General features: G+C 37.8%; 1 protein-coding gene across 3 annotated transcripts in view; it reads left to right on the plus strand.

Annotated features, from left to right (window-relative positions):
• The first annotated feature begins 1,045 nt into the window (after nucleotides 1-1,045).
• Nucleotides 1,046-15,278, plus strand: part of sik3 (SIK family kinase 3) — a 43,367-nt gene continuing 29,134 nt past the window's right edge. For all 3 annotated transcript variants that reach the window (XM_028045121.1, XM_028045124.1, XM_028045123.1), the window contains exon 1: nucleotides 1,046-1,368. In XM_028045121.1, the coding sequence (XP_027900922.1) occupies nucleotides 1,078-1,368 (291 nt within the window). In that variant the 5' untranslated portion in view covers nucleotides 1,046-1,077. The remainder of the gene's footprint in view (nucleotides 1,369-15,278) is intronic.

Below are 15,278 nucleotides of genomic sequence, written 5' to 3' on the forward strand. Positions count from 1 at the left end.
CTGCTTTGTGCAGTCAAAATTGTTGCAAGAACCCATATCTACCAATAGATGGCGGTGTCTACAACCTGGTTAGGGAGTCATGAACTACAACACGTTAAAACTGCAACAAGAAATGAATGCTTATAAATGTTATTTGTACATATAATATAAATGTATATAAATGTTGACTTTTTATTCATTTTAATTTATTTTACATCGATGAAGTGCTTGATTTCCTGGTATCGTCTGTCTGTCTGTCTGTCTGTCTGTCTGTCTGTCTGTCTATCTATCTATCTATCTATCTATCTATCTATCTATCTATCTATCTATCTATCTATCTATCTATCTATCTATCTATCTATCTATCTATCTATCTATCTATCTATCTATCTATCTATCTATCTATCTATCTATCTATCTATCTATCTATCTATCTATCTATCTATCTAATCCACTAAATGCCAAAACGTTCAACAAAGCACCATTGAAAAGATCCCCCCCTATCCCTCCCCACGAATGTCAAGGCCGTCTCTTTGCACACTAGTCACGTTTGCCTCCAAAGCGAAGGTTTTGAAGATATAGTCCGAATATTCGTGGTTCTATAAGTATCAATAAAACTGTATTTGTTCCGTATTATCTAATTTATCTGTGTGTAAACGCATGGATTACTGATTTGTCCCACAATAGTCGTGTTGAACTGACCGCCTTAGTCTGTGAACACTTCCTTGTTTAAATACTTCTTTTGTCTCAATGGAGTTGAATATTTTCATTAGCAACATTGATTAATTTAGTCTTTGTGGCGTTAACATGGCGTATACCTTTAAAGCTTCAGGAAGCCCTCTGATCGCACATAGCGCAGCACTTTTGTAAGGAATCACTGAATCATGGGAACCAAAGTGATAATGCGCACTTCTCTGTCTCCACGGCAACCAAAATACGTTTTTGTGGATGAAGTCATTTGTTACGGCGATCGTTGCCATGGCTACAACCTAGAGAGGGCGCTGCGGAGGAGCCCTTCACGTAAAATGACGCAGGGCGGGGGCGTGCCCGATGCGCGCTGCGCAGGGCTGCTTGTTGTTCCCGCAGAGAGGCGAGAAGATGGCGGCCGTGTCTAGCGGAGGTGCTGCTGGGTCCGCGGCGGCTGCAATTACGCACCCTGCCCGACAGACCCAAGCAGGAATGGTCTCCCAGAACCGGGCCCCGCCGTCCTCTGGGATCAACCCCACTGGTCGTACCACCACGGCCACCGGGTGCATCACTAATCCCGGGCACACTTCGGCCACCAGGCCCCCTCCAGCCCGAGTGGGCCACTACGAAATCGAGCGGACCATCGGCAAGGGAAATTTTGCGGTTGTTAAACTAGCCACACACATCATCACCAAAGCAAAGGTAAGACGAGTCCCTTATCTACGCTATAGAAAAACAATTAGAAGTTGTCAGTGATTTATTTAAAGCTTTTCAAACATGAACTCGGAATGACGCTTGGGCCTCCATACTCCGGAGACTGAACAACCAGTGTTCGCTCTGGTGCCGCCGCAGCTCGGAGTACTGGGGGTCCGTTGGACCCGGGCATCACCTTCAGCTGATGGATATGTAGACACTCACGACCTAATATAATATCTCCAGTACGTTAATTCTTTATTTGTATTATCAACTTGGAGCCGAAAAGGCCTATGTTTTAAGAGAACAGACAGAAGGGTATTAACGAAGGAGGATAAAGAGGAGAGAGATATTTAGATGTTACTAGCTTTAGCTCAAATGCTTAATTAGCTATTTTGAAATATTTTGGATGTTAACAAAACCTAACTACAACAAGAAAGAAGGCAGATATGTATGAAAAAGTACTACTGCAGAACTATAGACTAACAATTATATTAAGTTAGTGTTGCTCAAATATGGACACCCAATCCCTGTAAGCTTTGTCGGGAAATTCAGAAAACTAAACTTCTATACCTATAGCTGAGTCAAATGTCGGGAAATTCAGAAAACTAAACTTCTATACCTATAGCTGAGTCAAATGCCGTAGACTTGTGCTGCAGATTTCTTCACTCGGTATGATTACTTGTTTTCATCCGGTGTTTCGCGTCTGGAAAGTTTCTTACGCCTTTTTTCATCGAAACGCAACCGGTTTGTCAGAGCTACTCTCCATCTCCGTGTATCAAGTTTTGTGGTATTTAGATTTCTTTGTTAATAACTGCATGGCATTTCCAATGACCCCCTCCCCTCACCCCCCACTTGGACAAGAAAACACCGACAGTGACAAAAAAAATAGTGGTTTTCAAAAGAAAGAGCATACATAGATGCTTCTGCGAATATGTGGGCGCTGCTTAGCATACTTCTTACACTGGATGATTGCCACATTGACAGAATCGTACTACTGTAAACAAATGAAAGCCATGAGAGGTAAAAAAAAACAACAAAAAAACAGTCACTGCTCTGGAAGATCCCATTGAGCTTCAGATCAGCCCCCCCTTTTTTAAGTGAATTGTTTTTATTTTGTGGTTCAAGGAATGTATTGATTTGAAACTAGTAATTGTTGTTTCACAAGAGGAACGTTCACAAACTCTGAAGCTTTGTTTGCCCAATTGATTATGTTGTGACCAAGCCATCGGTTTGAGTTGCAGAATCATTTAAATTTGACACAACAAAACAGGAGCACCAGCACAATATCTTATAATAGCCACTTTAGTTTTCTGCATCTTTAAGTGTTTTTCCTTACCAAGTAAGTAAGCTTTATTTATAGGAGAGTAATAATGAAGTACAGAAGATTTTAACAAGACATTTGGAAAAACTTAGAAATAAACCATATATTTTTAGATTATGTGTTAAAGATCCATAATTAATGTAGAGTTCAACAAAAATCTGCTTTATTTGCATACGTGAGGATAATCTTATAAATCCTTAATTTTTTGTTTGATTTAAAACTACTAAATCTATCAAAGATCTGGCTGCTCATGTTTTCTAGGTGTTTGAGTAAAAAAGTCTGAATCACACAAAGTGACCAGGTAAACTTAAAAGAAGGCCACTAATCTGCATCAATCACATTATCATTACATCTCGTATAAACAAAACAAAACAAAATCTGAAATACAATAGCATAAACCACAAGATGCCTGAGTGAACAGGTTCGTTCTGCTTCTTGAACAAGATCATTAAATCTTAGAATGTAGGTGGAATGAATTTTGGGACTACAAACCTACAACTCTGTGCCCTTTACTCTTTATCTTTGATAACATGCCCCAAATATATTATCTCCAGGTCCTGGTGGTGACTAACTGGCCAAAACCTGAAATGTTTGATGCTGCATGACCATGCAGTGCTTTAAAAGTTTAAACTGGAACCTCGGATTCTATTCTGTCTTGTACAGGGAACCAGTGCAGAGAGTTGACATAGCTTGTAGGATCTTGTCAAAAGCTCATCAGCTGCAATTTGGAAAAGTTGCAGTTGACCCAGGGAAATGTCAATCAGACAAGTAAAGAACTACATTAATCTTTCCATTAAGTTAAGGCATGTTGATATTGGTTAATAGCTCTCAGTTTATTTGACATTTTTATGTGTGAATCAAACGGTAAAAGTCAGCAGTCTGTAGAAACTGCCATAGGTTTTCAGTAATAATGAGTGACAATCTATGGGTAGCACAAAAAAGAGGCTCAAGTTCCTCATCAGTGAACAGCCAGGATTTATTTCTGTGGAATTCAACTTTAATGATACACAGTGTTTACATTTAGAAAACTTTGGGTATCATCAGCATAGCAGTGAGAGGATACTTATCCCAAAGGGAAATTAAATGTCGTAACTCAAGTTTTCCAAGTTTCTTCAAACAATTGTTGCAGATGCTGATGGATGTGTGCAGGGATGATGTTCTGCAGTAGTCTGTATTACTGCAGATCTGAAGTAGCTTCTGAATAAGACACTCTGTTGTTGTAATAAACTGATGAAGAGAATGCTCAGAGTTGTCTGTATTTTTAATTTTTTTTTCCTTTTTCATTGAATGATGTGAAAAGATTATATAAGACAAGCAAATAAACGAAAATAGTATGCTAGTATGCGTTCCGCTTGCTTATAAAAGATTCTTTTGATCAGTGTGTACGTCCCCTATAATGGCTGACCATTACAGGGGACATGGTTGACCATGTGCTTCACTGCTTCATTACCAGTCAAGCACATGGGAACAGTTGAGGTATCTTTTGTTTCTTTCTTTTATTTAAGCAATGTGGAGGCTTTTACTCAGATGGAATAAATAAAGGTGTGTTCCTGCCGCTGAGTTCGTACCTATACTTCGATGTTCCTTGTTCATATACACACAGACGGGCTGACACGGGTCATTTGGATGTTTTCCACGACACAGCTGAGAGCCTTCAGTTCAGTTTCGTGAGGCCAAAATAAACCTGGACCAGTGAGCCGTGAAGCGACTCTTAAAAGTGGAAAAAAAGACGCCGTTTGACAGACCTGGATTTGATACGACTACGGTATAATTTAAAGCGTAGTAGGTGTGCCAGAAGGGTTCTCAAAATCCCGTAAGAGCAATCCAGTGACAGCGGTGACGTGTTCTGTTTTTGCCTGCCTTGATGTGTGCCGTCTGTGTGGATCTATGACAGGCGGAGGACAAAATGACACTGACAGAATGAAAGAGGGGCCTTGTTTGTTGATGGGTGCCACAGACGGAGCCAGTCAGCTCAGGATTTACATGAACACGCACAGGGGTTTCTGCGTCCCGAGTTTCTCATGAATATCAGAAGAATGAGTGTGCTTTTACGTGCCTGTGGATATCATGAATATGGATATGATGATCAGTCATGAGATAAGATGGAGCCTTATTTTATGGCCTAGGGTTTCTAAATGCTGACTCGTCAAAAATAGCCTACTAGCTCTTCTCCGCTGTTGGATGGAGGTGGATAATATCCTGCAGTGCAGTCACACCGAGGAGGACCCTATGTTTATGCTTGAAAGCTTAGAGGCCCTCCTTTTTCCTGCTTCCTTACATTTTTTTAGGTAAATCTATTTTTAAAAAAGTACAGTAATTAATCTCAAACGGATACAGTTGGTTTTTCAACTTGCCTTCTAAGATGACACAAATCTGACACAAAGTGTCTGAAAACTACCATTGTAATAGTGAAAGTTGATCTCATCCAGATGAAGATAAGGTACTGAAGTGAAGTCAAAACAAGAGTTTTAAAATTGTCAGGACAGATAAAGCTGTGCAGCGCCTACATGTGATCTCATTTAAATTGACATTTTAGAGCTCAGGTGATCCTTGAACATAGTTGTCTGCCAACTTAAGAAGATTTCTTTTTTAAATTGTTACAAGTCAGTAAAATTATCCTTTTTAAATCATTATCAGCATGGTAATCAGAATAGCCATGTGAATATTTTTGATTTTATTTTTGTAACCAGTTATGAGTCAGTAACGTATTCTTAGGGTATGAAAAATATTTAGTATAAAATGTCATCATTTCACAGTAGAATACATGCACTTTTAATCTAAAATGTCTAGTATTATTTTATTATTTCATCTTAAAGCAGGAAAGCAACAATTCTTGCTACTCCTGCTAAAATATTACATGATATTAAAGTTATAATGATAATAATAATGTTATATATTATGATAGTTTATTTTGATTCCAAATGAGAGAATATAATCTATTTTTGCAGTACTACTCTTTACAGAGTAACAAAAGTTTAACAATTTGATTAATCAATCAGGCTATCTGCTCGTGTAGTCATCCTTCAGTCAGCTGCTTAAAGTATTATTGGAACGGTTTGATGACAATTTATTTTTAGCCTTCAGACCGTTTAAATCTAGAAATACATGGCTGATACGGTAATTGACTCAAGTTAATGTCAAATTTATTTCTATAACTTGTTCAAAAACATCCGTTGATCAAAGTTCTTTGCAGTTACATCCACAATTATTAAACGGTCAATAGAATAAAAAGAGTAAAACATGTAAATGCAATACAAAGGTAAGATTAAAAGTAACTGTTAAGCATCTTATGTACAGTCAGTCATAGGTCAGAGAAAAGCGATGAGTTTTTAGCAGAGATCTAAATGATGAGTTTGAGCAGTTTGAACAGGTCAAAAAGTGGATTGCACTTCTGAAGACAAAGAAATATTGAGCTTTAAGATCGTTTCACTTTTTTTTTAACAGTTTCTAAAAGTGTATCAGAGGGCATATGTTAGGATTTAAAAAAAAATGCAAACAGAAAACGGAGCTTAGATTAACAGTTGGTAAATGTTAAAATGACAATGGTTCTCCCATCTGCAGTTCACCAATGTATAGATAATGAGTCTGGGCTTTTGGGGGAGTTTTTTTAAGCCACAGGCTTGTGGTGAAGTCACATTTTGAACCGGCTTATAAAATTCTGTAGGTTGAAATGCTGAGATGTGTTTACAGTGTTGATGATACGGTTGCTGTCATTTTCCAATGGTTACATATTGTTTCTATAAATATCAAGATTTTTGTTTTTTTCTATTTCTTATCTAGCATCGAAACTAAAATAGATACATTTTAACATGTATTTTGTTTCTGCCAACAAAATTTCTTGAGTTAACTGGATTTCCCATAAAGATACTGGGATGACAGTAGTTTTACCAGAGGTTTTACCAGTAGTGCTGTGTTCTCCCTCCCCCACCTGTTGCTATATGCTGCCTTTGAGCTGACAAGAGAAGACAAAATTAAAATACTAATGAATAAATCTAACACTGTAATAAGTAATATGTTTTGTTGCTTTGGCAGCAGTTGGAGAGAACAACATGTTTCTGTTTAAGACCCAGTAATTTTTTTCTTATTTTACAATTGTCTATAAATATTGTACAACTCAAGTATTTTTACTCTTGGTTATTATGCAATTAGAATCTCCTACTGGCCTGTTCCTAGTTTTCTTCCATAAACGGTGAATCCCAGAGTTTTTTCCAAACTCTAATCCTGGAGGCACACATGCTTTAGATATACATCAGCATGAACCATTCAAATTAGTTGATCACTAACAAGCTTTTGAAGGTAACTGATTGCTTTGACTTCTGGTTCCCTTTGAAGCTCCGAAAGAATAATTTTGTCTTTCTAATCAGAATATAACTCATGATGCTGTCATTTTATTATCTGATTATCTGTCATATTTTTCCTCAAATGGAAATGTTTATGAACCTAATTGGAGTTGATGTCAAATGAAGGAAAGAGAGTCATCATTAACAGTTCCTAATTTAAAATCGCAGTGAATGTAGTGTCACTTGATGTAACGGCGGATTTGAGATAAAAATGAGAAGGCTGGATTTGTTTCACTCTTATTATTATTAAGATGTCACATTAATTGAAATAATATTAGCATTTTCTTTCTAATGCCACCTTCTGGCTTTTTTTTAATTCAGAGTTGATAACATCAGATCCCACAAAACCTTTAATCTCCATTCGTTGCAGCTCTGACCTTTGCAGCTATATTGTCTTGGCTGGCCTCTAGGTAAAGGGTCAGTGCTTACACTCTCTGATGGAACCAAAACGTCTCAGATTTCCCTTTGCAATAAATAACATGGCTTAATCTTCTAAGTAAAGGAACATGCTCAGTAAAAATTAATGCAGCAGACTGCTCAGTGTTTGTGAATGTGTATTTGATTCCATATGGAGCCTTCTGGCAGGTTAAAGTCAGTTTACATTGGCTGAAACTCATCCAGAGCTTCTTGGATTTAAAGGTGAAATATGTGTTGTCAAGGCTCCTTGTCGGAGAAATGTCTCTCCATTGAAGTCTTTGCGGTTGCCATGGTTTCAGTCGTGATAGTGGGTGTGATTGACTTTAGCCAACAATTTTGAATGGAAGTTGCTTGCCATTGGCTGAGCTCGTTTTTCTATCATCTGTTTTCCTACCTTGCAGATCAAAGCGACTGCTCGGACTCGTGTGTGGTCAGTGGGACTGTTTGACACGTCCCGACCAGTGTGGTGGTAGGGAAGGTAGACCTTTCCCCTTGTTGTTCTCCCTTACGCTTCCCGTATTTTCCCTCTTCCTCCTAAGTGTTTTGGGCGAGAAAGGGAAAGGCAAGAGGAAGAGGACAGACAGGATGGTAAGCAGTGGGTAACAGGCAGAGCACACTGAGTAATAACATCACTCCCTCCCTCTGACACACTCACAGGAGGCTCATAAACAGCAGCTCTTCTCTGTTTCTCAAAGACACGCACTTACTTGCACATGGCCAAACGCGATTTCATTTGAGTGAGTAATATGACAAATGTTGGGTTCCTGCTTGACATATCGCCTTGTCCTTGTCCGCTGCATCTCAGTTTCTGCAGTCCCTCGGGGTCAGAAGAAGACAGAAGTGTCTCAGTTTCTGACATGAGTTTAGTAGGCTTTGTCAAGATGGTAGAACTCATGTCAGCAGTTATATGCACGTGTGTGTGTTGTACAGATTTTTATAGAAAAACATTCACGTCTCACTTGTCTTCTTAGTCATGAGAAAAAATACACGGGCAATCAGTGTTATTACAGTACTAACTTAGTGAAGATAAAAGGTGAAATTCCTCAAGTAGTATTTACATTTTTTAAATAGTGAACTCGGCAGAGGCCTGTTATTGATATAAGGTGTTAAAAAGTCATGCTTTTATACTGAAACGTTGTGCATCATACTCATCCTATGGTTAAAAGTCATTAATGAGATGCCATAGTGTCCTCCATTGTTATGGAACATTAAGCAATTCAGCGTCAGCCCTTCCCCATTTGTCTCTGTGCACTGCAGGTCAGCTGACTTAAAGACAGCTGCTACAAGTTTATTTTAAGTCACAAAAAATCTGACTCATATTAACTTACTTAGCTACAAGCAGGCTGACTAAATTAAACCAACTAATGTCAGTATCTCTTGTTTATATAAGGAATAACCTAAGTATATATTCTGTGTACAAAGCATATATAATTGCTATTGAATATAGTTATACGTATTCAATAGAACATTGTTTGTTGTATTGATTTTATGACATGTTTGAAATAATCTAACAATGCCTCCTTTTAATAAAGAAAGGCCCCCTCTCTGATATAAGTGATGGTTTAAGCGCCCACATGAGTATTTTTTTTAATTTTATCTAGCCTCCATTGTTGAATGTCGGTATAGAGAGAGCTAGCCCCTCAGAGCCAGCATGCTGATTGCTGTGACTCAGCTCTCTGATCTTGATCTTGTGAGGATTCATCTGCCTCACAGGGTAACCCCAAGTGTACAGCAGATTGCATGTCAAAGAAATGAAATATACATCAGGTGTGCGACAAAAGCCCTGCAGAGGAAATAGACTCACTTACTCTACTCTTTCTGCTGTTATAGGAATTAAGATACATTAAATATACAACAGTGAGGTTCAACAGATCAAACTAAACCTTGACCAAAACTGCTTAATACAACAGGATAATAGTCTTAAGCAGACGCAAATGTGCAACAGACTGGAAGACGAAAAGGCTTAAAATCCAGATCTTACCACAACTAAAAGTCACTGGTGGAGATTGAAGGCAAAGTAGTAATGAGACAGCATATTTTTCTCTCTCTTGTAGAACATTATGTAACACAAATTATTCATAAAAGAAGTGGCCTGAATAGATCTCCTTAGTAGAAAGGTTTGATGAAACCTTTCTTCTAAGTAGAAAGGTTTCTACTTAGTAGAAACCTTGATGAAACTTCAAGGTTTCATCAACCAGTGCAGATGTCCTGGAGGCATGGATGTGAAAAACTTCAAAATGCTAAATAAATATAGAAATGCATGATAAAATTGAGCTCTCTAATGTTTTCACAGTGCTTAACAATGCATTAAACCTCTTGGTATTCATTGGAGTTAGGAACCACATCAGCCCAAGAATAGCTGAAATCCTGGAATATTTGAGGCCCCCTATAAAAACGCATATAACCTTCTATTCTATTTGGTTAAACACCACACATAGTTTATTACGCATTAATTCTACAGCTGGTACTTCACCATGTTAATTTTGATGAAGTAATTGGATAGATTTTAACACAATAAAAATTTTAACACAGTTAATCAAATTATTTGTTCTGGCTGGAACCTTTGTATTCAGGTGCTTCTGGTACACCAGTTGATGTGATACGCAAATGACATTTACAAACAAAACAATGGACGACAAAGCTGCTTCTCTTGGCTGTATTTCTCTTCCTTGTAGGCATGGGAAAAGTATTACCTTTATGCTCCGTACAGTATTAGAAACCTCCAGCATTTCATTGTGAACACTTAAGCCATAGAAACAGATTCAGTGGTTTGGAAACCACAACTTCTTGAAAATCTTGGTACAGCTTTATTCTGGTAACCAGGTATGCCTGTTGGGCAACAAAACTAGCAAATCAGAATGTATGTTGTCCAGTCTATTGAAAGTACATTGGTCTGCCTTCTACTTTCACTTTGAAACACTCATCCGAGTCATTCTCACCATGTGAAACACACAAGCTGAATCCCTATAAGGACTTTGACTCATTGATCACATCAACCCTCGTGCTTCCCATGGTGCAATTTTTCTTTTGCTGTTTGTATTCACCTGACATGACCTTACCACCTGCTTGATCTTTTGTTGTATAGAAAAATACTTTCCACACATAAAAGCCCCAGTTTTAGTCTCATACAGTCAGCTAAGAGTCCTGCTGTGGAGAGTCACAACTGGGAAGGGTGCTTGTGAGCGTGTGTATGAGTCAAACCCCATCACTCGCCGGTACAGGTCAAGCCTGAGCATTCCACCTTCTCAGGGCGTTGTAATCTGTGTCTTATGTTGATGAAGGTTAACCTCATCCATTATATCGCCTTACCACAGTGTGTGAACGTAGATGAGTGTGCAAAATGCACTTTTCTAGCTCCCCGGCACAAACTATATGCTCGGAGTAACAAGTTGAGTCACGGATGACTGTTTTCAAAGTCCCAAAGAGGACTCGAAGGCTTTGTTGCCCATACAGGGTCTTGACAAAAGTATTTATACCTCCTGAATGTTTTCAACAGTTTTGTTATGTTGCAACAACAACTTTTAACATGCTTAATTGGAATTCTGTGTGATTGAAGTATTAAATAATTGTGAAATGAAGGAAACGTGCTGCAAATAAGCAGCAAAAAGGTGTAGCATGCATTGATATTCAGCTCCTCCTCAATGCTTTTAAGAGCCGACTTTCACTGTTACAGGTGGACGTATTCTGCACATGTCTACAGGTACAGACTGAGATGTCTGCCTGTTGTTCCTTGGATAATACCTCAAGCAGGCAATTTGGATTGAGAGCATCTGTGAACATCAGTTTTTAGGTTTAGCTGTGGATTTTCAGTTGTATTTAGGGTTGAAGTTCGACTGGGTTATTCCCATCAACTCTAACCAACTTCTCTGTTGCTGCTAACTCATCCCCACTACATGATGATGTCATCATCTGAGTTCACCATGGGAATAATGTGTTAAAGGTGATGTGTGGTGGAAGTTTTCCATCATGTGGGCTAATAGGTAAAGTTCAGGTCTAATCTGACCAGAGTACTTTTTCCATATTTTTGCCACATTCTCTACATACCTTGTGTTAACTTTTAAACAGGACTTCCTAGAACGTTTTTTCAACAATGTCTTGGTTATCTTGCCACCTTTTTTTGTATAATTGACAGTGACTGGAGAGAAAGGGGGGTGACATTCAACAAAGTCGGGTGTCAAACGGAGCACGGTCGCATCGAGGACCATAGGCTCTATATATGGGGCATCTACTGTACTGCTACACCACAGAATTCCCCTCTGTTTGCCACTGCTTCATAAAATCCAAGTTTTGTTGATTATACACCTGATAATTGTCCTGTTTACAGGTTCTTCTGCTCCTTCAGAATGAGCTGGCCATGTTTTAAATATGAAACCTCTGAATAATGCACTCCTCAACTGGTCTGTCAGTTTACATTGACAGATGGGTTTCAGTAAGATATAGTTACACCTGTGTGGACTTTGTTTACTCATCATGTGACCTCTGAAGGCAGTTGGTTACTCTGGCGCTGGATAGGGAGATTTCAGAGTAGAGGGGGTGGAATAGAAATGCATCCCACCATTTTTAGATTTTTATCATTTTCTGCTTAAGTGATAAAATATCAGTATTAAATCCTAATGAAATAGACTCAAGTTTTTGATTGTAATGATGCAAAAACAGGAAGAAGTTCAAGTTGTACGAGTACTTTTGGAACAATACATGTTTACAAGAACGCATTCATGGTAAAATAATTTGGAAAATATCAAAGCTTGTTTGTATGTAGGACTGAAAGATTAACCGCGATTAATCGATTCTTGAAATAATTGTCAACTTATTAATCGATTAATGGTTGACTAGTGTTCACACTCAAAAAAGGCAATTTGCTGGGGAAAAAAAATACTCAACAGTAGTTAAGCCAAAACTTTACAAAAACATATACATTTTCCATTTAAGATTTGTCAGTAAATCTGTTCTTTCCAGAACTCAAGTGGTATCGTTTCAGCCTCAACTGGATCAAATTTTGTAAAAAGGTCAAGCAAAAAGGGCCTTGCTTTTCAGATGTTGATATTAGAAGTATTTTTATTTTTTAGCTGCAGACACATTCTTTGATACAAATGATCAAGCATACACCACTATAGTCTTCCATTTTAGGCAATGAAATGTTGGTTTTCATATTTAGAAAAAAATGAAATATTATTTATTTGCATTTTCTAATATAAAAAAAAGCCATAAATGGTTAAATAATAAATTTGCCATTTTTAAAATTCAATTAATCATCAAAATAATTGATAGAATAATCAATTACTAAAGTAATTGTTAGTTGCAGCCCTGTTTAATATTGTTTAAGAGTACAATTTTATGTGCACCCTCAATTGGTTTTGGGGATCAAAACCAATTGATCAATCTCAAATGTATGTGACGTATATCGAACATCATACGCATGCTTTCATTAAGCCGTAATAGGTCATTAGTAATATTTTACTTTCTACACCCCTAATCTACTATTGTGCTAATGAACCGGAGGAAGTTCTGACACACTCGTTGCGTATCTAAAAAGTCACTTGAAATGAAGATAAGGTCACACATTTTTCAACACTTTCTCCAGGGTGAAGTTGAGAGTGTTGAATTGTCCAAATGATATGTGTCAGAAGACACCGAGTGACAAATGGCGAGTGGGAATGTTAAATCGTCAGTTACAAGAAGTAACAGGATAGAATGTGTGGCCCAGAAACTGTTTACCTAAAGGACGGACTCGTATATTACTGAGGCTTTGACAGGTACGATGGTTCACACAGACTATAAATCAAACTTCCTACAGTTGATTCAACATATGACATTTGTCAAGGGACAGACTGCTAATATTTAGAGAAGTCACTAGGTGTTGCATAATTTGGAAAAAGTAACTTTACTATGTAAATAGTTTCTTAGAAAAGAAAAGCAAGTCATAGGTCATATACCAGGTCCGGTCAGCAGCTGCTGTAGATTAGAGAGAAGTGGTTTTTGTAAACAAAGGAAGAGCTAGTGTTGTTATTATTGTCTCATCCAGAGATAAATGCGTCAGAGTGTGTTGATACAGCACAATTTGTTTACTATGTTCTTGTAGAAGGACATGCAAGTGCTGCTGCGTGTCATTAACCTGCTTCTAAGCTGCTGACAAGCTCCTAGTAATCCCAGCCCTACTGGCCTCTATTCTGTTGTTGGTCACCCTGTCTTCTCTTGTAAGCTACCTACAGTCTAACTTAGCGGTATTTCAATAAAAATTACTTCATAAAAACATGACATGGACATGATCCATTCTTTCTTAGCTACAACTCACAATCTTTCAGTGTCGAGAAGAGATGCAGCACGTTTTACTAAAAAGAGGAACAACTCCAATAGGGACATGATAAATTTTGACATTTTATTACGGGCTTTATTATCTGGTACTGCCAATTTTTGTATTACAAGTCCACTTATCATCATCATCTGTCAACAAATGAGGAGTACTTCCTTAAGAATAGACACTCCTTTATGTATAAAGCTATCAAACAGCAGTTCATTTCACTTTATAGTTTTTTTGTTGTTGTTATTTAAACTTATAATACAGCATGCATGTTGCTTTGTAATTGTGGATATTATGCAAATTATTTATTTTGTATACTAATTGAGTCTAAAAAACGTAGTCAGCAAAACGTGATCTGGCTGGACTTCCTTCTCCGGCATATTGAGCAAACAAACCTGGAGTGGGAAATAACAAATTAATGAACATTATGGTATGCACATATTCTAGCTAGAAGAAATACTACAGTCATAGAATCTAGTACTGGCCATCTGAATGCCAGCATACAGCCATTTACTGTATGGCTAAAAATTGAAACTCAAATTTTGGGATTCAGACTGACCTAGGGCTCATAATTTATTCTGTCAGTCCTTTCCCCCCCTTCTGTCCTTCCTGCCACCCTTATTCTTTTCTTCCTTCTGTCCTCATGTCTTACCCTCCCTTGCTTCTTGTCCTTTTTTTCCTCCACTTCTGACTTTTTCTGGCCTCTCTTTTTTCCTTTGTGTGTCCTCTCTTCTTTGTCCCTGTTCCTTTTGTTACTTTTATCCCTACTTTCTTGTTTCCTCCTTTCCTTGTCTGTTTCCTTGCCTGTTCTCTGTTCCTTATTCATTTCTTTTTTTTTCTGTCCCTTCCCTTTTGCGTCCTACCATTTTTGCATCACTCTCTTTTTTGTGCCTTATTTTCTTGCTTCCCTGTACCCTTCTTTTCTATCCCATCTGTCTTTCCTTTCTTCCTGTCAGTTTTTACTTTTCCAAATTCCACATTTAAAGCCTAACTTCTGTAGAAATTGATCTCTTGTATTACATGTATGTATTTTATATTTTAAAACCAAGGTTAAGGTTTCAGGTCTCTGCAAATAGAGGATTTACCTATAAAATGTGTTGGAACCTCACGGATGGTCTGAAGTTGTTGTTATGAATATTTAAAGCCAATATGAGGCTTTTAATTTTCAAAAATGGTTTAAGACTTTCTCTTAAATTGTTGCTCAGAGTATTAGCAGGTATTCAATGTCTCATCTTAAGTTTTCTGGATGCAAAACTACAGCCTGGTTTCTGTCATGTTTGTGTTTTGTGGATGATCAGTCTCCACACAACTGAAACTTATTGTCTTTCAGACAACGCTTGAAATTTAGGAATCGCTGTTTCAGCAGGAAATAATATTATGCTTCAGCTTTAAAACATAAATCATGTTAAAATCCTACCCTCCACACAATAGCATCAGGCTGCAAAAATGTAGCTGTGAAACATGCCAGTTCTTTAGTTACTCAGTTCCCTGAGATTATTCACAGGCGAGGAAGCTGAAGTGTTTCCTTTTCTATCTAACT

Source organism: Xiphophorus couchianus, chromosome 18 (assembly GCF_001444195.1).
Source record: "Xiphophorus couchianus chromosome 18, X_couchianus-1.0, whole genome shotgun sequence".
Lineage (NCBI taxonomy): Eukaryota > Metazoa > Chordata > Actinopteri > Cyprinodontiformes > Poeciliidae > Xiphophorus > Xiphophorus couchianus.